The 21,818-nt window shown below is 35.6% G+C and overlaps 1 protein-coding gene across 3 annotated transcripts in view; it reads left to right on the top strand.

Moving 5' to 3' along the window:
* Positions 1-21,818, top strand: part of LOC129229332 (uncharacterized) — a 108,654-nt gene that overhangs the window by 48,280 nt on the left and 38,556 nt on the right. The window contains exon 3 of one of the 3 annotated variants that reach the window (XM_054863625.1): positions 8,432-8,572. The exons of the other annotated variants lie outside the window; for them this stretch is intronic. Coding sequence (XP_054719600.1) covers positions 8,432-8,566 — 135 coding nt within the window. The 3' untranslated portion in view covers positions 8,567-8,572. Of the gene's footprint in view, positions 1-8,431; positions 8,573-21,818 lie in introns of those variants that run through there. 3 annotated transcript variants of the gene reach the window in all.

A 21,818-nucleotide genomic window follows, 5' to 3' on the forward strand; every position in this document is an offset into this window, starting at 1 on the left:
GGATTGTATGGAATTTTCAAACGTCCAGATAAGACGACTCTATCTGAATGAGGAGGAAAAGTAAAAATTTGAGGCCGTCATTCCGCTCATTTGAATGAGACTCTGCTTCTGCAAAAGCTGGCATCGCTAAAAAATAATAGATTCGTCCATTTCCGGCTGTAAAACGGATGTTTGTCTTTCCATACAATCCGTGGTTAGACAGTATCATACTGTTATTCCTAGGATTAGACGTCTTACTGTTGCTCTCTGTCGACGATACGTAAAAACGAAATTGAATTAGTATGCCATAACTGCTGATTTATTAATTTTTTCGGACTAAGATGGAATTTTTAAGGCACAGCTGTCAACCTTTTTCTTACTTATTAAGAAATTTTAAATAAGTAGTTGAACTGATATGAATTATTTATTCCTGTAATATTGGTAAATTTCAAAGCATTCTCAATAGTTTAGTAAAAGTATGTCAACGTGAATAAATATATTGAATTAAAAAGTTAAAAAGTCTTAACTATTTTTAATTATTAAGCACTTTTATTATACTTGGCCTGATTATCACGGAGTAATCTGAGGCTTGCTTTTGCTTATATTTTAGCAACTAGATCACTTAGAGAATTCTGGATTTCACTAAATGATTTACTTAATCTTAAGGTACAACTTAACGCTGAAAAATTAAAATTCTGAAATAAAATTATTATTTCGGTTATGCTTCAACACTCAAATTTATGATTGAAAGCTAGATAATGATAAAACATTCTCTACATGACTTGAGCCGCACTTTTCTTCGTTTGTGAAGTCTTTATCTTGGAATAATTGAAACCTACAGGAATACTTAAATTGTCCTTTTTTACCCAGAAAAGCTATTTTATTTTTTTGAGTTCATTATAATAAGTGCTTAGTATTTAAAAAAAAAAATCCGTTATTTTTATTAGTACATGTGTACACGTTGTCATACCTTTACTCATTTCCATTGTACAAATTTTCGACCGCTTCTTTTACATATTCTCAATAGTTGCTAACTGGAGTTTTGTTAATACCAAACATTTGCCACTATATGGTATGTTTTAAATCACTTACTGCTAGTTCTATTTAGCTAGAATTTTTTTAAGTTTTGAACTCTCTTGATTTCCAAACTCTAAAATAAAAATAATTGATCTCCCAATAATTTGATCGATTTACCTTCGCAAATTTCGTTACACCCTCTAAAAATGTCCATAATAAACAGAATGGCAGAAATATTTTTATAAATTTCATTTGTGCCATTATTCTTAGAAAACTTTCTTGACCACATTAATATTATATAGGGGTGCCCGATGGGAGCTGATGGGTGGTCACTATGACCTTCCAAAAACTACCTTATTCGGCAATTTTGTTTATCGATTCGGCAAAATTATCATCATTCAGCGGAATTTGGCGATCCATTAGGCGAAATTATCATCATTCGGCGGAAGTTGGAACTCCATTGGGCGAAGTTATCGTCATTCGGCGGAATTTAAAGATCCATTAGGCGAAATTATCATCATTCAGCAAAATTAGGAGTTCTATTCGGCAAAAATTATCATCATTCGGCGGAATTTGGAAATCCATTAGGCAAAATTATCATCATTCGGGAAAATTAGAGTTCTTTTATTCGGCAAAAGTTATCATTCGGCGGAATTTGGAACTCCATTGGGCGAAATTATCGTCATTCGGCGGAATTTGGAGATCAATTAGGTGAAATTATCATTCGGCAAAATTAGGTGTTCTATTCGGCAAAAATTATCATCATTCGGCAAAATTTGGAGATCCTTTAGGCGAAATGATCGTCATTCGGCGGAATTTGGAGATCCATTAAGCAAAATTATCATCATTCAGCAAAATTAGGAGTTCTATTCGGCAAAATTATCATTCGGCGGAATTTGGAGATCCATTAGGCGAAATTATCGTCATTCGACGGAGCTCCATTGGGCGAAGTTATCATCATGCGGCGGAATTTGGAACTCCATTCAACAAACAGAGTTTCCGCCCTCCCAAAAATTTAAGTTCTGGCTATGCTTTTATTGAATAGCAGCTTTTAATGTTGAAAGTATATCGAAGTAACAAATCGAATTAAGTTTCAGTTAAATTTATCAACCTCAAGATTATAAAGCTTAAGAACCCACAACGTAAAATTGCACAGAAATTGCAAACATGTGTTTTGGGGTTACAAGGAACCCCGATTTCAATGCAAAAATTGTCGGATGTCTTTTTATTCATAAGCTTACTTTTTTTTTCATGAAAAGAAAAAGGGTTCCTTGTAAGCCCGAAACAGTTTTCTGCAGCAGTCTGCAATTTTTGTGCAATTTAACGTTGTAATTTCTAATCTTTACTTTTCATTTACAAAGGTTTACATTCAACATTATAAGCTAATACTATTTAGTGCTAGCATACCTTCTGTTAGTACCACGACTGCCTTTTTTTGAGCAATCACGATTGCCTATTGTTCTCATTTGACTGTTTTTGGCGTTCCTATGATTTTATTTTCCCACCAGCACCCTCCGCACCATCACCGACGACCGGGTCCTCACGATGCTGCACCTCTAGCGAAAAACGTCTCCAGGTTGCATCCATGTCCCTACACACGCGCATTACATACACAACTACACACACGCACGCATACACACAAACACATACACACATACACCTACACTCACATACTCAAACACATACACACACGCATACATACAGACACCTACACATACACACACACAAAAACATACACACACACATACATACACACAGCTACCCACACATTCATGCCTGCGCACAGACACAAACACATATGCCTACACACACATACACATACCCCCCCCCACACACACACATTCATACACAACTACCCACACACCTATGCCAGCACACAGACACAAACACACATGCCTACACACGCATACACATACCCCTACACACAAGCACACATACCCCCCACACACAAACACACGCGCCTACATACACGCACTCGTGATTGCGAAAAACATAATTTGAATTCAAGATGTCAAAATTCAAATTTTTTTTTCTTATTTTTTACTTTTTTGGAGATGACAATGAAAAACAAAAACAAACTAGTATGTTGTGGCCATCACGAAACTTTCTTCTATATATATTTTTTTTTCTGATCCCTCCCCATGCTTGACGAGGAAGCAATATTCCCAACAAAAACAAGCAATATTCACATGCAAAAACTTGACGACCATCCCAATGTCTGAATTATTGCAAAAGCAAAGCAAAGAGCGAAAATTGAAAGTTATTTTAAAAGCCTTGCTTGAATTAATTACAAATATTTTATTTGTTAACAAATATAAGATGGCAACAGTAAAAAATTTTAAATCATTGAGATAATATTTCCGATCATTTCCATACAATTAAAATCACGAGAAATACGCAGACGACAATCTATTACGATTTATCTTTCTTATTGTTGCATTAATAAAACTATTTTTATTCGCAAAAAAAAAAAAAAAAAATCAACACCTCTTGGAGCGATTGGAGTCAAAATTGAACCAAAGCCTGTTTACGTATGGATTCACGTATATTCCAAATTTCAACCAGAACGTAGCATTACTTCTTGAGATAGGGCACTCACAATGGAAAAAAAGAACGGGCGATTGCGCTACCCCCTTTTTAGCTGTTGACACCAAAATAAAATCAGCTCTTATACCCACTAAGGGCTACTTGTCAAAAATTTTTGTTTGATTCCGTTCGTTATTTCTTGAGATACAGCAGTCACTATTGACGACAAAAAACGTTCTATAGCTCAACCCCCCTTTGAGTTATTGACACCAAAATTGAATCAGCACCTGCTCCTGTTAATGGCAACATATGGACCAAATTTTGTTTGATTCCGCTAGTTACTTCCTGAGGAATAGCAAGCACGCGTAACTCAAAAAACGTCCCATTGCTCCACCCCCCTTGGAGGAATTCGCGCCAAAAACTAATGGGCACAAGTTCACATACGGGCACATATGTGTACCAAATTTCGTTCGATTTCATGCGGTAGTTTTTGCTGTAGAGCGGCCACAAAAAACTGGTCACACACAGACGTGACACACATACATACACACACACACAGACAGACAGACATTTTCCAAAAATAGTCGAAATGAACTCAGCATACCTCAAAACGTTCGAATCCGTCAAAATTCGAAATTCGAAAATTTGCACGAATCCAATACTTTCTTCTATATATTAGATATAGAAGAAAGTAAAAAGAGTTGGTTGTCTGGACGTCTAAGTCTAAAAACAATTATTTCACCGTACCGTGAGAAAACAAAATAAAATGAAATATGAAACAACTGGTTCGCACACAGGCAATCAAATTTTACTCAGGAATTTCTCATTCGATTTAAGAAAATTTGTTTTCGTTTTATCTTGCTTAGCTCTAGGCATTGCTTAGCAGTTTTCAATTTCACTCGGCAACATACCAAAAGAAACTGTCCGCTCTAAAGCAAATATTTCCGAGAATTTTTTCTCTTTAATCTTCGCAGCCGAAAACGCCCCCAAATGAAAATATTCAAGGGAATAAAAAAAGATTCATGTCAGTGGGACTCATTGTAAAGTGTGAGTTAAAGGGGGAAAAAATCACGGCACAACTCTCCAACACAATAGATAGGATTGATTAAAATAAGCACGAATTTCCTTGAAAAAAACTTTTTTGCATCCTCTTGGTCTTTTTTTTTCTTCTAGCGAAAAAAATCAAGCTCAAGGTTCTTTTTCGGAATACGAAAACTAATTAAATAAAACTAATGTTGGAAAATTTCGGAACATCTCTTGGAAAATTACTGTTTCACAATGTAGTGGGGCTTCTGTGAAGAGACCACCCACTGGCAAACCCGTCATTTCGGCGATCACCCCCCCCCCCCCTCCTCCTCCTGGATTTCAAAAAATGCTATTGCTTTTTTTTTTTTTTTTTTTTTTTTTTTTTTTTTTTTTGAGCAATCACGATTGCTTATTGTTCTCACTTGACTGTTTTGATGTCTTTTGATTTTATTTTCCCATCGCCACCTTCCGCACCATCACCGTCGACCGGGTCCTACACCTATAGCGAAAGCCGTCTCCAGGTTGCATCTATGTCCTACACACACGCGCATACATACACAACAACACACACATGCACGCACACACACACATATACACACAAACACATACACCCACACACATACACAAATACATACAGACACATGCACAAACACATACACACACACATACAAACAACCCACACATTCATGCCTGCACACAGACACAAACACATATGCCTACACACACATACACATACCACCCCCCCCCCCCCCACATACACACACATTCATACACACAACTACTCACCCACTTATGCCTGCACACAAACACACATACCCCTACACACAACACACATACCCGCCACACACAAACACACACGCCTATATACACACACTCGTGATTGCGAAAAACTTAATTTGAATTCAAGATGTCAAAATTCAAATTTTTTTTTCTTCCCCCTTTGAAATGCATTGAGTATTGTAGTTGGAATTTTGAATCATAACCACTGGCTACCAAAGTCAAAAAATGGTTTGCTACTTTTGGCAGACATTTCTATAAATTTATACACGCAGCGCAAAAAGTAAACCACCTATTTGCGTTTTGTAATATTAACAAATTAAGAATTATAATCCTCTACAAAACTTCAATGCATATGTTCCTTAATGCAAAGATACAAGCATATAACAAACCTATTTCAAATGTTTTTTTTAGTAGTATAGTACAAAAGTATCTGACTGAAAGTAAATGTAATTGGGCCATTCCACGCAAAAATCAATCGCTTGTCCCCACACGTGACAGTTTATATCCTCATATACATAGTAGCCAATGATCGAGTAACCCGCGAGTTTCAACAATGCAACTCGCGCTACGGCATGATAATTTGAGAATATGTTTTGGTAATGTTTAACATTCAGAGAAAGGCTTTATTGTGACAAGGCTGAACTCGATCCGGTAACTTGACTGTTTTACTGGTAAGACTGTCATTTCAGGGGAATGAAGAAACGAAAAAATGGTCAGCAATAAACGCTACCTACTGGAGTTTAGGGTTCATCCGCTGGAGTTAAGGTTACCATTCAAACGATCAAACTATCCCCAAACAGGCAATGGCTTCGTTCAAATGTAGAAACAATTTTCACCCGTCATACCTTGACGGGCGATTTTCTAGTATTTCATTAAAAAGGAATGATTTGAAAGGGAAATGACGAAATTTTTTGCTTAAGATATCACACATAAGTTTACAATTTGTTACGCGAAAAAAAATTGTTCTTTAATGTGTTAAAGTATTATTTTTAATGACTTATATGAGACGTCATGTGCAGGACAAAATGATCGTTTTCCGAGGAATGGCCCGAGAACTCACACAAGACTAGTTTTATTTATTAAAAAAATTTCTGTCGCCTGGCACGATTACTTTTCAGAGAGTTACGAACTGCCAGCGTTCGTAATCGCAAAAACGAACTATTAAATTAAAAAAAAAAAAAGATCTTTAAAACGACCCAATTTTAAATATGAATATAGTCGACTCCCGCTATAACGCGATCCGACTTACGCGAAATGGCTACAACGCGATTTTTCCCCCCCGGTAAAGAATTTTAGACCTAACGCGAATTCTCCGCACGCAACACGAAAAGTTTCCGAAGGGAATCACGGTGTGTAAGTATCGGTTTAGTTATTGGATACTAAAAACATTTTTTCGTGAATGGACCTTCATCCCTTTGGCATCACTGAGAGTGGAAGTTCCCACACCATACTAGTCTGAACTTCGCTTATACAAATAACTACTCCCCATTTTTCTTATATTTTTTTCATTCTATGTGGGGAAGTTGATGAAATGTAATGACACCTAAGAGCGCTGTTTCATTTAAAGTTTGAAGATAAGAATGAAAAAGAGAACGTTTCTGACAATTAAAGAAAAGCTAAAGATTATGTTGAATAAAACGGTTTTTTTTTTTTTTTTTTTTTAATATAAATAAAAATTTAGTTTTTTATGTGAGAAACAGTCATGTATAGTTAAGAAATGGTTTTCAACAGTTTGAGGTGGTGTTTACAAGCGTCTTTAATTATATAGGTATGTTATTTATAAAAGTTTTTACACATGCCATTTTCCACAACGCGAAATTTCGACTTACGCGAGGGGTCTTGGAACACATCCCTCGCGTAAGTCGGGACTTGACTGTAGGCGTAATTAAACGTCAGGAATCGTCGATTTTTGTGACTTTATATGAAACTCTTCACTCTGAAATGATCGACGAAAAAAAGAAGGAAAAAAAAAAGTTTCTTTGTCGACACATATGATCGCCAGTTTTGGCGACTGCGATTTTATTATTTGGTAGCCATTTTTAATAAAATGGTCGCCGATTGGTGAATGGTGACAGCTAATATAGAACTTTATACGAGTATAATATGATGATAGCACAAAGATATAAGAGTACAGTGAAACCTGTGTATAACACTACTGTCTATAACAATAAATCTGTCTATATCGCAGCAAAATATAAACAAAAATAATCAAACTGTATATAACATTGTTTTTTTAAGGTTCCAACAGTATCGTTGTAGACAGGTCTTACTGTATAGAACTTTATATGAGGTCAATGGGGTCGTTTCCAAAATTTTAAAAATATTTTTTTCTGAAAGAGCATTCTTAAAAATATAGGATCTGACCATTTTTTAAATAATTTGTTCAAGTTTCATATTTTTCACAAATTACTTAAAACCGTACGCTTTCATTATTTATATTTCTGTCGAGTGACATCACAAATGATGAACTGCCATTCAATGTTGCCATTTTCACGGAGAAAAATATTTAATTCGCATCTTTACTCACGTGTATTGGCAACGATTTGGTTGATAGCAAGCGTAGAGAGCAATTTTAATTCACTGCTTGTTTATCATAACGTGGAAACGCTGTAGAAAGTTGCGCCAAATTGCATCATTTGTGACGTCATAAAGACCAAGCCTTGTTTTCAAAATCGGACATTTTAAAAAATTAATTAAAAAATAACTGTTGAGATTATGAAAGTATTTTCTGAATATTATGTCCATATTATTATTTTTTACTCATTCTATCAATTTCAGTGACTAAAAGTAGTACTTTTGACTGAAGGAAACAACCCCATTGTTCCCAGTGATGTTCCCATCAATTTTTCTAAGGGTCTACTTCCAGTAAGAAATTACGCATAATTTGTGTATGTGATCAAAAACATAGTATGTTATTAATGTGAAAGTTTATGAAGCTTGAGGGTATACACTATATGTCTAAAAAATGTTGAGAGTATACGGCGTATATGGAGTATACCCTATGGGAACACCACTGATCGTTCTATTGTGTCATAGTGCTGTTAATTCAACTAAAGATGAAACATTAGAAAACTGAATACCTAATGTATAATATTTCTTTCAGGTGAAACAACCCAGAAAATGTGACATATCGACTCCGTGTTGTTTCCAGCATGTGACCAATGTGGCCTTAGATGACAAAAAGAAACTTTTCTCAATGGCGACTCTGCTGTCACCGGGCGAACGTGTCAACACGTGAAAGTGAAGCGATTTTCGTAGTACGGAATCTGGCCAGTGTCGAACACACCGAATTTAAAGATTCATCGTTACTGTTCCTATACTTCGTTCCAGTGCACTAAACGGAACGGGATTTTCTCTGATATCTACCGAGAGATGATGTCCATACAGGGGCACCCCGATGGGAGGTCACGGGAGGTGACCGTGACCTTCCAAAAGTTTTCTTATTCGGCGAATTTTGTCTGACGATTTATCAAAATTATCATTATTCCGCAAAGTTTGGAGTTCTATTGTGCAAAACCTTCCAAAAGTTTTCCTATTCGGCAAATATTGTCTGACGATTTGTCAAAATTATCATTATTCCGCAAAGTTTGGAGTTCTATTGTGCAAAATTTTCATCATTCAGCGAAATTTGGAATCCCATTCGACAAAATTTTGAGTTCCATTAGGCAAAATTATCATCATTCGGCAAAATTTGGAGTTTTATTAGGCTAAATTTGGAGTTTCATTAGACAAAATTTGGAGTTTCATTGGACAAAATTTGGAGTTTCATTAGGCAAAATTTGGAGTTTCATAAGGCAAAATTTGGAGTTTCATAAGGCAAAATTTGGAGTTTCATAAGGCAAAATTCGGAGTTTCATAAGGCAAAATTTGGAGTATCATTAGGCAAAGATTGGAATTTCATCAGGCAAAATTTGGAGTTTCATTAGGCAAAATTTGGAGTTTCATTAGGCAAAATTTGGAGTTTCATTTGGCAAAATTTGGAGTTTCATTTGGCAAAATTTGGAGTTTCATTTGGCAAAATTTGGAGTTTCATTTGGTAAAATTTGGAGTTTCATTAGGCAAAATTTGGAGATTTATTAGGAAAAATTTGGAGTTCAATTTGGCAAAATTTAGATTTTCATTCGGCAAATTGAGAATTTTCGCCTTCCCAAATATTTAAGTTCGGGGTGCCCCTGTGTCCATGGGACGCGTGCCAAAAGTGTTCCACCTTGCTTCCAAGTGCATTTTTATCATTGTGCAGACAGTACACGTGACTTTGAAAATCATGCTGCATGTAAAAGTATGTGATTCGTCTCAAGCACATTCTGGATAGAATCAACGAAAATGTGATCTGTGTGAATAGTGTGAAGCGTACTCGTGATCAAATGAAATTCTAAAGGAACAAGAGCGTCGTTACTTTGTCATATTTTTGTAAAACATTGTATGTTTTAACGGATTATATAAAATTGTTACATCCTGATTTCGTTAACTAGCAAACCCTGCAAGAATTGATCTCTTCGGCACCAGGAAGGAACTAAGAATAACCTGCGCGGGAATCAGGCCAATTATGACTGCAATTGATCAAATCATTGCAGATTTTCATATCAGTGTCATTGCAATGCAAGGACATGCCTACGAGCATTAGTCCTTCACGAACTTATTAAAATTCATCAATTCATTCCGTAAGAGAGTCTTATTGTTATACCAGAGTGAAAGATTTCTTGCTGACAGAGCTTGTGCAACATAGTTTTGAATATGTGTGGTTTGAAACTTGTCATTCATACCATTACAGTATCATTGTACATGTTGCACTGGATTGTTGTGCAATGAAAATACTTTGCTTAGAATATTTTTTTAAATATTCTTTGTAAAACTGATAAAATTTGCTCTGCTGAGATTTTGTTGGCTAGCTTACTTTCTCAAAAATACTGTGATCTGCAACAGATTCCCATATTGCGTAATTAATACTTCTCATCCAGGCATAGTTATGAATTAATAGGGTGACACAACAATTGAGGCAGTGAGAAGCAATGGGATGTAAGTGGCAAAATTAAACATTTGGAGATAACCAGTACAAATGGTAGATGAACCTTTCTTCTGTGTTGGGGCAAGAGATGGTACTATAGTAGCCCTGGTAGTTGCTGCTTATACCTCATGATTTAGAAAAACTTTTCTTCAATGAAAGTCTACCTAAAAGCTAATTTTTAAACGCATTTTACTCAAAACTTGAAAATGTCCACATACATCCCTTTGCTTCTCACTTCCTCAATTGTCAGCAAGTCGTCAAAAAATCTTGCAAAAATTGCACACGTGAACGACAAATTTGTCACCTAAAATAATTTTTGAATCAACTTACATTTAAACTACTTTTAAATTAAAAGTGTTAAAACTGCTTTCGGGGGAAAAAAACATAAACACTTAACAGCCAAATGTGCAAAACACAAAAGAGGATAATTTATATCTGTTAATATATATATATTTTTTAATTTAATGTAAACCACTTTATATTTTTAGATTACTAATTCTGCAAGCTTAGGTGGTCTTTTTATTAAATTTTCATTGCTGGTATCTCTATGGTTTAACCATATAACGCATGAAAACTGCGATCGCAATGTTGTTGGCTCACTATAAAAAAAAATGTGCATCGTTAAAACTCGCAACATTGAGAAATCTACTTTATAAGTTAAAACTAGTCTATCACTTGTCTTCAATTATTGAATTTAAGTCTTAATTTCACAATTTGAAGACCCCCCCCCCCCTTTTTTGAGTTCTAAATACACTAAGAACCATATTGAATATCGCTAAATAGTGTCATTCATGTGGTTGTGGTATAGTATGGCTCTGATAACATGATGTTTGACCGTGAGCGAGTTTATCTTTGAAGATTTTTCAAGTTGTATTACATTTTGCTCCATTCATAATTTTTTTAACTCGTCCAGAAATTGCACTTACAGGAAGAATTCTTTTGCGCATTCACTTCTTAAAAAAAAAAAAATGAAAATAAATTTCTCTTCAGCTGTACCGATTAGTTTACAAGACGTTAAATATTAAAAAAGACGATGGAAAATGGAAAAAAGACAATAGATATTGAGTATAAGACAGCAATTCTCAACCTGTGGGATGAAAATCGCTGCCCTGTAGGCAGCAAGTAATTAATACTTGTTGGTACAGCATTCGTATTAGTTTACAAAGAGTAACTAATACGAATATTAGTGATAATACTCGATATGAACAGTGTAGTTTACAAACTTAAGCGACTAAACTTATGCGAATGTTGGTGATAATACTCGATCTGAACAGTTAGTTTACAATAAACAGTAACTAATACGAATGTTGGTGATATTAACTCGATATGAACAGTTTAGCTTATAAACAGTAACTTATGCGAATGTTGGTGATAATATTCGATCTGAACAGTTAGTTTACCATAAACAGTAACTAATATGAATGTTGGTGAATACTCGATGCAAAGTTAGTTTACAAACAGTAACTAATACGAATGTTGGTGATAATACTCGATCTGAACAGTTAGTTTACAATAAACAGTAACTAATACGAATGTTGGTGATAATACTCGATGCGAAGTTAGTTTACAAACAGTAACTAATACGAATGTTGATGATATTACTCGATATGAACAGTTTAGCTTACAAACAGTAACTTATGCGAATGTTGATGATAATACTCGATCTGAACAATTAGTTTACAATAAAAAGTAACTAATACGAATGTTGGTGATAATACTCGATGCAAAGTTCAGTTTACAAGCAATAACTAATACGAATGTTGATGATATTACTCGAATATGAACAGTTTAGTTTACAAACAGTAACTTAATGCGAATGTTGGTGATAATACTCGTTCTGAACAGTTAGTTTACCATAAACAGTAACTAATATGAATGTTGGTGATAATACTCGATGCCAAGTTAGTTTACAAACAGTATCTAATACGAATGTTGATGATATTACTCTATAAAATAGTGAAATTTGCAAACAGTAATTAACACGAATGTTGGTGATAATACTCGATGCGAAGTTAGTTTACAAAGAGTAACTAATACGAATGTTGATGATATTACTCTATAAAATAGTGAAATTTGCAAACAGTAATTAACACTAATGTTGGTGATAATACTCGATACGAACAGTGTAATAAATGGCATTGAACATAAAGCCATGAGGTTGCCGACACTTTAAAAATCAACTCTTAACAGCAGCAATCAGTAAATGCCAGAATATAGTTGCTGTGGTCATTTCATCTGGCGAATCGGTTGTTACGGACATAACCGATATAAGTACCAGAAGGAAGAATGTTGCTGCTAAAGAAGCTTAGCTTGACTACTTTTTGTAACACGGTGGAAAAATCTAAATTAAACAGAAATTGTAACACCAAGTTATGTACTAAGTAATAAATGTTCAACACCAACAGGTTGTTTCAGAAAACTTTCGACTGGTAGGTTTCCGTCTTTGAAAATCGCTCAAATCGGAATTTGAAAGAAAATTAATTGGTATATTTTCATTGAAAAAAAACGGGAGTTACGTGAACTAGATAAATTTGTTGAGTAAAAGGTTGAAATCCAATCTTTTGAGTCAGAATTTTAAGCAGCGCTGGATTGTTATGAAAATTTTTTTTTGTGTGTAAAAGCAAGATTAAGATAGTACCTCGAAAAATCAAAAACTCAAGTTAATTCAGTGCCTGTTAAAAACTACTGAAAACAAGAAATGAGCAAAATAGCACGAAAATACCACGTACTCCGTGCAAAACTTGAGTTTTTGATGTTTTAATTTTAATTAATCTTATTCTTACACAAAAACTTTTATCCTCATAATCCAGCGGTGCTTAAGATTCTGACTCAAAAAATTGCATTGCAATATATTAAGTAAATTTATCTATTTTACGAATCTCCCGTTCACTTTCAGTTGAAATGTTCAAATAATCTTTTAGGGTATGAATCTGTTCATCTCAATTAATTTGGTCTGCTATTTTAAAAACTGAAACTGCTATACGTGTGACAATATTACACTCCTGAGTATTTCTATCGAGAGCACTCGAAAGTTTAGATGTAAAATTAAAAAGTATAACTTTCATAACTCACCAGTTTCTGGAAAGAAATTTCCTTTGGAACTTAAAAAGTCGCTGTTATCATCTTCGTTCTTTCGATGCTTTCAGCGCCATTATTTCATGGAATTTCTTGACAAACTGTTAGGCTTCAATTACTTTTTTGCACACTTAATAGAACTCGGCAAGCGCGATATGCAAAAACATACACAACACAAATACGTTCTTACTAGATCGCCATTATTCCACCACAATGCGCACGTAACGGCATCTGCAATATTCCTATTCCTATTCAGAGTCACAACTGACTACAACTGTATTTATGTCGAGGACTGCATACTAAGTGCCTTGCCTCCATTATTTTATATACCGATAGATGGCAGCACCATCACCGGATTGAACAGTTAATGAGAATTTAGAACAAGTCCAGGAGCTAATAGCTACTTGGTGCTAGCGCCCCCAGAGGTATCGTTTCACTTGAAGGACATTGAGACCACGAGCATATTTAACGTCGCCCAGTCCCCTTTAATGACGACGGTGGGTCTTCGACCATCGAGGTTCGAACTCGGGACCCTCCGGCCCCGAATCCGACACTCTACCGATCGGGCTACCACGGCCCCCATCTGCAATGCTAAGTTTTTACAGAATTGTTGTCATTACTAAATTGTAATGTTTTACTTAAAAAGAAAAAAAAAAGCGGATATTCCGAATGAGTGACTTTTGAATTGTATCTGATTTAGTTTCCCGTTAGAAATATAACTAACGTTGGCAGACTTAATTGACAAACAAATAATTGAATCGTAGTAATCCTAGTTCACGTGGTGCTATTTATGACATTCTGTTCGAAATGATGCCTTAGGTGGCCTGCTGCCGAAGATTGTGATATGAAATTTATGTACTGTATGGGACAAAAAATAAAGCAATAATTGCTTTTATCAGAAGTGACATTTGACGCATGCGTACGCGAATTAGTATTTTTGTGCTGATGTGTTGCTGACGTACATTATGTATCAGAGAAAATTGTATGCTTTGTAAATATTATTAATAAAAGTAAGGACATGACTTTGGGTTTACTTATTTATTTACATTTGCATGCCCCATGATATTTTAATTATAAGCACATGAAGGTGCCAGAGGGTACCACAGTGGTAGCGCCTGTGATTAAAAAAAAAAAAAAATGGATTAGGAGCCCCCCTAATAAACGCAGAGTAATGCGTTTTTTGAAATTAAATTCATTAGGGGGGGGGGGGTTGTAGCGCAGACTGCACCATTGAAATTTTTTGAGGTGTTTTAAGGGATATTTTTCTCTCATTTGGCGACGGGGTCTTCGCGAAATTTATGGGGGGGGGGGGCCTGAAGTCGGTCTCTTACCTTCGTCAATGTTAACTATATAGAGAGAAATATTTTTAGTATCCATTTTACACTTTTTATTTCCTACATTTTGAAACAAAAAAAAAAAACTGAAACTGTATTCAAAATATCGAGGGGCACGGCAGTGCCCCAGCCAAGTCGAGCGCGAAGCAAACACTGCCGTACCATCTTTACTGGAACCATTTCGTCGTATTTTCAGGCCCCTATTTGAGAACCTTCTGATGAGACCAGAACGCAGAAATTTTCGTCATCCAGTAAGCTATAATCACACACACCTGGAAATCCCAAATTTCAAGTCTGTAGGTCATTTAGTTCCGAAGTTAAGCGAAAGCAAAGTTTCGCATTTATGACACTCACTCACTCATGATCATCAAAATAGAACTAGTACTTCCCATAAACTCAGAGAGGTGAAATTTGGTACAGAGTTAGGGTTTGATGACTACATAAAGGGAAAACTATAAAAACTAGGCAAACCGCCTTTACAAAAAATATTCAACTCGGTGGGCCGCTTCATTTGATGTCAAAAATCGAAAGTCTGAAGTATCTCATGAAGAACCCTCAGCTGTATTAGATATGGTAATGCCCCCTTCTACTCTTGGTACATCAAAAAATCGACTGTCATTGCGAAAGTCCAGCGTAGTGGGACACATCTTCTAATTTAATCTAACCTAACTTTAGTCTACTCGAACATCACACAAATTAAATGTTTCTACAAAAAGAAGTGAAATCCCACCAAAAAACATTCTGTAAAAAACTAGCCAAGTCTCGATGGAGCTGTTTGTTTATCTCTAAAAAGTAATGAAATCCAAACAAAGTCATGACAAGTCGAAGGTTCCTTACTGCGATTTCTTAATTGTTATAGTTAATGTTGTGTGACTTAGCCGTTAAAGAGTATACACAAGGGTACAAAAACAGGTGCTCCATGACACGATTGCACCAATCTGTCGCCAGAACCGCTACCCATTGACGATGGAAAATTGCCACTTGGAAAAGGTGTAAACAAAATTGACTTGTACCCACTAACGTATAAAGAATGTTTAACGGCCCAAGTCACACAACATTAACTATAACAATAAAGAAATCGCAGTAAGGAACCTTCGACTTGTCATGACTTTGTTTAGATTTCATTACTTTTTAGAGATAAAACAAACAGCTCCATCGAAACTTGGCTAGTTTTTTTACAGAATGTTTTTGGTGGGATCTTTATTTTCTCTCGACTGTTTAGTTCTTGAAACTATATTTTAGTGCTAGTGTTTGTTTTTAAAGAAAAAGGGTTGAATTCCCCCGTAAGTGCTAATATCAACAATATTTCAGAAATTTATCCCCCCAAAAACTATCAAATCAAGACATCCTTTTCTGTACATGTACTATGCCATTAGTTCTTTCTGATACAGTTTGCTCGAAGCAAATCCATGAATGAGAATTTATACAGCATTGTTTTGTTTTGTTTTTTTACATTAAAAGCCTAACATTTAACTCTTATGAACTGTTAAAAAATAAGCAATTTTTTTTCCACCAAAATAATTAAATGCAGAATGAAATACAATGCCCTAGATCCCTCCTAACCATTTTTTCTTAATCGATTTATTCATTTAAAGCTGTTAGAAGAAGACACACTTGTTTCTCTGTCAAACACTACTTTCAACTTTGAGGTTGTCCATTTATGAAGTCGCACTTTTATTTCAAATTTTTTGACCCCGCCCCCCCCCCCCCATTTGTCACAAAGTGTCACACACGTCACCCCCTGTCACATGTCACCCTATTTTTCTTAAGCTTATTCTCTTTTAAAAATACATGATGTCACACTTCTTATTGCTTCCCCCCCCCCCCTTGTCTCAAATTGTCACATGTCATGAACCCTTCCCTCTCAAGAGGGATATCATTTGTGAATAGCTCCTATCTTATTTTTCAATATTTATATTTGCTCATTTGGGACAGCGAGAAGCTATGGGACGCAAGTGGGCATATTAAAATTATAAGTTTAACTTGTACAAAGGTCAAACTCTAGATAAGCTATCATTCATTAAAATCATGTATCATCACATACACTGGCCGCCCTCGGTATTTTTTTTCCCCCAGCCCTTGAACCTGTGAGCTTTCGAGGTTTCAAGAGGGGGGGGGGGGAGTGCGCTCTCAAATCTAATCCATACACTTTCGAGTTTTTTTTTATTTATTTATGAATATTTTTTTATTCATGTATTTATTTATTATGCATCCTTTGGGGAATCAAAGTTGGCGCCCTCTTGGGGGGATCCAGTCCGCCCCTGGTTAAAACTAGTACCATCTCTTTCCTCAAAACAATTGACAGTTTCTTTTGCCTTTTGAACAAGTTAGCTTCGAAGATTTAGCACCCCCCCCCCCCCACCCCCCATGCTTCAATATTCTTCATTTAACTCTTTTTTTTTTAAAACAATTTTTAACGATGTTTTACGACACAATGCAAAAACCACTTCTTTTTTCTTTTTTTTTTCAATACTTATTACGGGAAAGAAGGCCAAACACTAGTTTTACAACATACAACATCTTAAAATTAAAATCTCAAAAAAGTGGACACTGTGAAAATAAAATGAACTCAGTCAGCATCATAGAATCGAACCGTAAATAAATTTTGACACCTTTAAAAACCTACTTATGTCAAAAAAAATGAAAATTTTGCAAGTTTTTATACCTTTATGATTTTTTTTTTTTCAAAATTGCATTTCTTATGCTACTTATCTTATCTTATTTGCTAATCCCAATAGAAAAATATACTTTTGAGAAAGTTCTCTTAACGGTAGTCACTTTTTTACTATATGCATACTATTTCTTTTATCTCTCAAACTAGTTAGCAGAACTGTATCAATTTACCGTTGTAGCAGCTGCAAAAGCAAGCTCTGAATGAAGATGTTTTTTTCACTTCCGCAATCCCCTTTAATCCCTCACGCTAATCGTCTGCAGTTGTACACAGACGTATCCTTCCCAGATGCTGCGAATGAAAAATCGCTCAACTGCGGAAAGAAGTCAACGTACCTCGCTGGAAGATGTATATATTTTTTTTAAAAATGCAGAATTTTAAATTTTCAATGTGGAAAATTGTCTACAAAATCACATTTGATAATCAAAAGTAAGTCATCTCAGTCAACGTCAAAGTTGTAATTCTTCGTTTATCATGCGAAATTTTTTTATTCATCAGCGATGTCGTACATTAATGGCTATTATCAGGGCCAGCGAGAGACCATGTCAGCCTAGTCGGAAATTAGAGGCCCGGCTAGGAATCGGAGTAGTTTTCATTTGACAAGTTTTATAGGGGGGAGAGTTGCCCGGCCACCAAGCTGACATGGTCTTTGCTCTCAGTGGCCCTGTGGCTAATTGGGAAAAAGTAATGAGAAGTGAAAAAGTAAACGAGAGATAATGCAACGGAAAAAAGAATTGCCTCTTTCCGCAGTTGAACAAATTCCTTTATTCAAAAATAAATAAATAAATCGAAACTTTTTTTTTTTTTTTCAACTTAAGATTTTCACTCTAGACTTTGTCGAATGAAAAGACAACTGAAAACCAAAGTGCTACTTCTATTTTTTCTGTTATGCTTTTCATTTACATAATCTTTGTTTTCTCCCCAAGTTAATTGAGGCATTCAGAGCTAAAGAGGATCAAGTGTATTTCGACTTAATCCACTTTAGCTCTGAACGCCTCATTTATGAATGTAACTTTTTGTTACCTAAGTGGATCAAGTCGAAACGGATTTGATTCAATTTCGCTCCGAATGCTTCATTTCAGGGCCTGATTACTGCACAGGCCTGGGTCTGGGGCCCCATCTTCCTAAGGGGCCCCAAATTACATGAACTATGCTAGCATTACAACTATATGAAAAATACATGTATTTTTTAAATACCAGTGAAGCACCGTTTATACGTTTTTGAAGGGACTGTATGAAAAAAGCGTACAAATGAAAAAACGTATAATAGGTATAGGTTAGTGAATATAAGACTCTGCAGGGACCGATTTCATAAACGTATAATTAATAAAAACGTACAAAAGAGAAACGTATAAACGGTGCTGTGCACTGTAATAATAAAAAAAATATGGCTTGTTAATTGGAAAACTTTCTTAAAGGGGGATTTTCATTCATTCAGCCAGTAACGAATTTACTTCGTCACATTTATGAGGGGCCTCAAAGGGGATTTATAATGCACATGATAAACAACTTTTACATAGTTCCGTGATAGACCAAGGAGGCCCCCAAAAGTACATTCCGACGGGCCCTATACCTGTAAATCAACCACTGTAGATTCATCAGGGGCCCTCCAAATTAACGTGGGCCTAGGGCCTCACTTTTAATTAGTCGGGCCCTGCTTCATTTATGAATGTACCGTAAAACGGTACAACTTTGTGCCAAGGGGGCAACAATGGGCCACTGTTGCCATGGCGATGATTTTGCTCTTTAGGGTCCTCTTTTCCGAAATTATGAGCCTCCCCCCCCCCCCCCCACCCCATCACCAGGTACTGTAACCATTTAGGTAGTTAAAGGCGCTTTATTAGAGATTGCCATTGTTTTTTTTATACCTCAGATAACTTAGTCGTTTTTAGTGCGTGATTCGACTCGCTCGTGGACGAGCCAAAAGTCTTCTTCGGGCAGACACCACTTCTACTGTTTTCCAAGATCTGCTAAGTTCAGATTTGCTTTACTAATTTGTCAGTTATGAATTAAGCCGCATGTTGATTAAAAGTTTCATAGTTTTCACAAGCACTAAATATTTATCGAAAATGGGAATGTTGGGGTACAACAATGGGCCACCTAGTTTTCAAGGTTTTTTGGGGCTTGGAGCTTCATTTTCTTCTCTGTAGGGATGCTTTCGTCATATTTTGTGTTATTAATCTTTGTACATAAAGGGCTAATCTCTGTCCGGATGTCCGGGGTAAACTTGAAAACTACTTGACGGATTTTAACCATTTTTTCACCATAGATAGCTACATTATCAGGGAGCAACTTAGGCTATAATTTGTTCCTTAAAAACGTAGTTTTAAAAAGTTATCGTGGAAAACAGTAAATTTCACGTAATTTCCCCATTAAATGATTAAATATAAAATCCATTGTTAGGAAAATTCGTTGCCTAACAGCACCAATATTAAAAGTAATCACAATGTAAATTTTGAACCAAGGCCTCTCTGGAGCAAGAATGACATTTATAGCTTTTTTAGGAATTGCATCCTCATCTTTATACATAAAGCCCTACTTCTGTCCGGATGTCCGGGGTAAACTTCAAAACTACTGGACGGATTTTAACCATTTTTTCACCATAGATAGTTACATCACCATACATAGAGTAAAGAAATATACATAGAAAGGCCCCGCTTATGGTAAAAAGGAGATGAAATTGAAGCCGGAATTATGGGATACAGCGGTGCAATGATGGGCGGGGTTATGATAACGTTGTCGCTTCGCGAGTATAGTTTTCACCAATTTCGCAAAGAGACCGTATAAAGTAGCTGGCTGATTGGTTTGCATTTTAATTCATGTTTAAATGCAATTTCAAAAACGTGCTTCATAAACTCGCAACAATATCTAAGTTTAAATTAACAACCAGTTGAGATTCAGTAATGGAATTTTTTGAATCAAGATGTATCTTAAAATACTTAGCAAGAAGCTAAGGATCTTGGGACACAGCGGTGCAACTTCCGGTTTCAATTTCTTAGTATAGCAGGGCCTCTGTATGTAATTTCTTTACTCTATATGATTAAAAATAAAACCCATTGTTACAAAAATTCGTTGCCTAACAACAGCAATATTAAAAGTAATCATAATGAAAATTTTGAATCAAGGCTTCTCCAGAGCAAACATGAGTTTAAAGTCATTTAAACATTTGGAAACTCTACTTTTCGCACCCTGAGTGAAACACAGTAGAGAGCTTTTTTTTTTTTTTTTGTATGTGTGTGTACTATTTAATTAAATGAAGCAAGCGCACGGTATTTTTAGAGATCTTCGTTAGTTCATATTTTGGAAATTCGTTAAATTTTTATACGCTTAAATTCGTGCTTTCGTTTATAAATGAATATTCGTTGGTTCTTTATACTTATTGCTATTATGTTTTTATGGGTAAGGAAGAAGCTCGATTTTTAATCACGTCAAAGCGGTGTGTTTTGAGTTGTGTCAGTTAAAACAGAAAACGAAAGAAAGTAGCGACTGTTTCTTACAATTATTACTGACCCAGGCAACGCCGGGTATTTTTGCTAGTTGTAAATAATGGCAAAGAAAAGACGGAAAAAACTTTGGGGGTCGTCCTATCGCCCGTACTCATAGAAGTTTTTGAAGAAGGTGCTGACTAAAATCCGGACTGAATAGAACCTGAGATAATTTTTAAAAATTATTTATTTTGATGAGATTTGGAATAAGAAATGTGACTTCGCATTTCAGTTTTCAAAATTTTTTTTTGATCTGGTTTAAAATTTGTCAGATCTATGTATTTTCTGAGACTTAAGTGTGAGTACTTTTTCTGAGCATACACCTCACCTCTTAGCTATCAGCCTTAGATTTAAGTATAGGTACCTACCTAGCCTTTAGTTGGTGAGATTTTTCTAGTTTTCAAATGTTTCTATGTCAAAACCTAGGCAGATAATAAAGAACGCTACCTACGTTTACCATTTTGAAGTATAGTAATCACTGGAGACAACAAGTGATGATAAGTCTTAAAAAATTGGGGGGAAAAAAAGGTAAATGATGGACTAAAAAAATTCTTTGTAAAGTTTCAAGCATAGGACAACTTTTAGTAAGTTACCGCCCTATAGCCAGGGCTAAGGCAGAAATACATGAAATACACCGCCAGCTCAGTCAATTCCATCCGAGGATTGCAATTTCGTGCTTATTAGCACTCTTTAGCCCGGCATAGGCAGGGGCGTAGCTAAGGGGGGATTTTGGGGACAAAACCCCCCCCCCGAAAAGTTAGTCTCAAAAAAAAAAGAGAGAAAGAAGAGAGAAGAGAAAGAAAAAAAAAGGAAGAAAAGGAAAAAATTCCAAGCGATTATACATACATACATACACACACACACACACACATATATATATATATATATATATATATATATATATAAAAGAAGTAACCCCC

The sequence above is a fragment of the Uloborus diversus genome, chromosome 9 (assembly GCF_026930045.1).
Source record: "Uloborus diversus isolate 005 chromosome 9, Udiv.v.3.1, whole genome shotgun sequence".
Lineage (NCBI taxonomy): Eukaryota > Metazoa > Arthropoda > Arachnida > Araneae > Uloboridae > Uloborus > Uloborus diversus.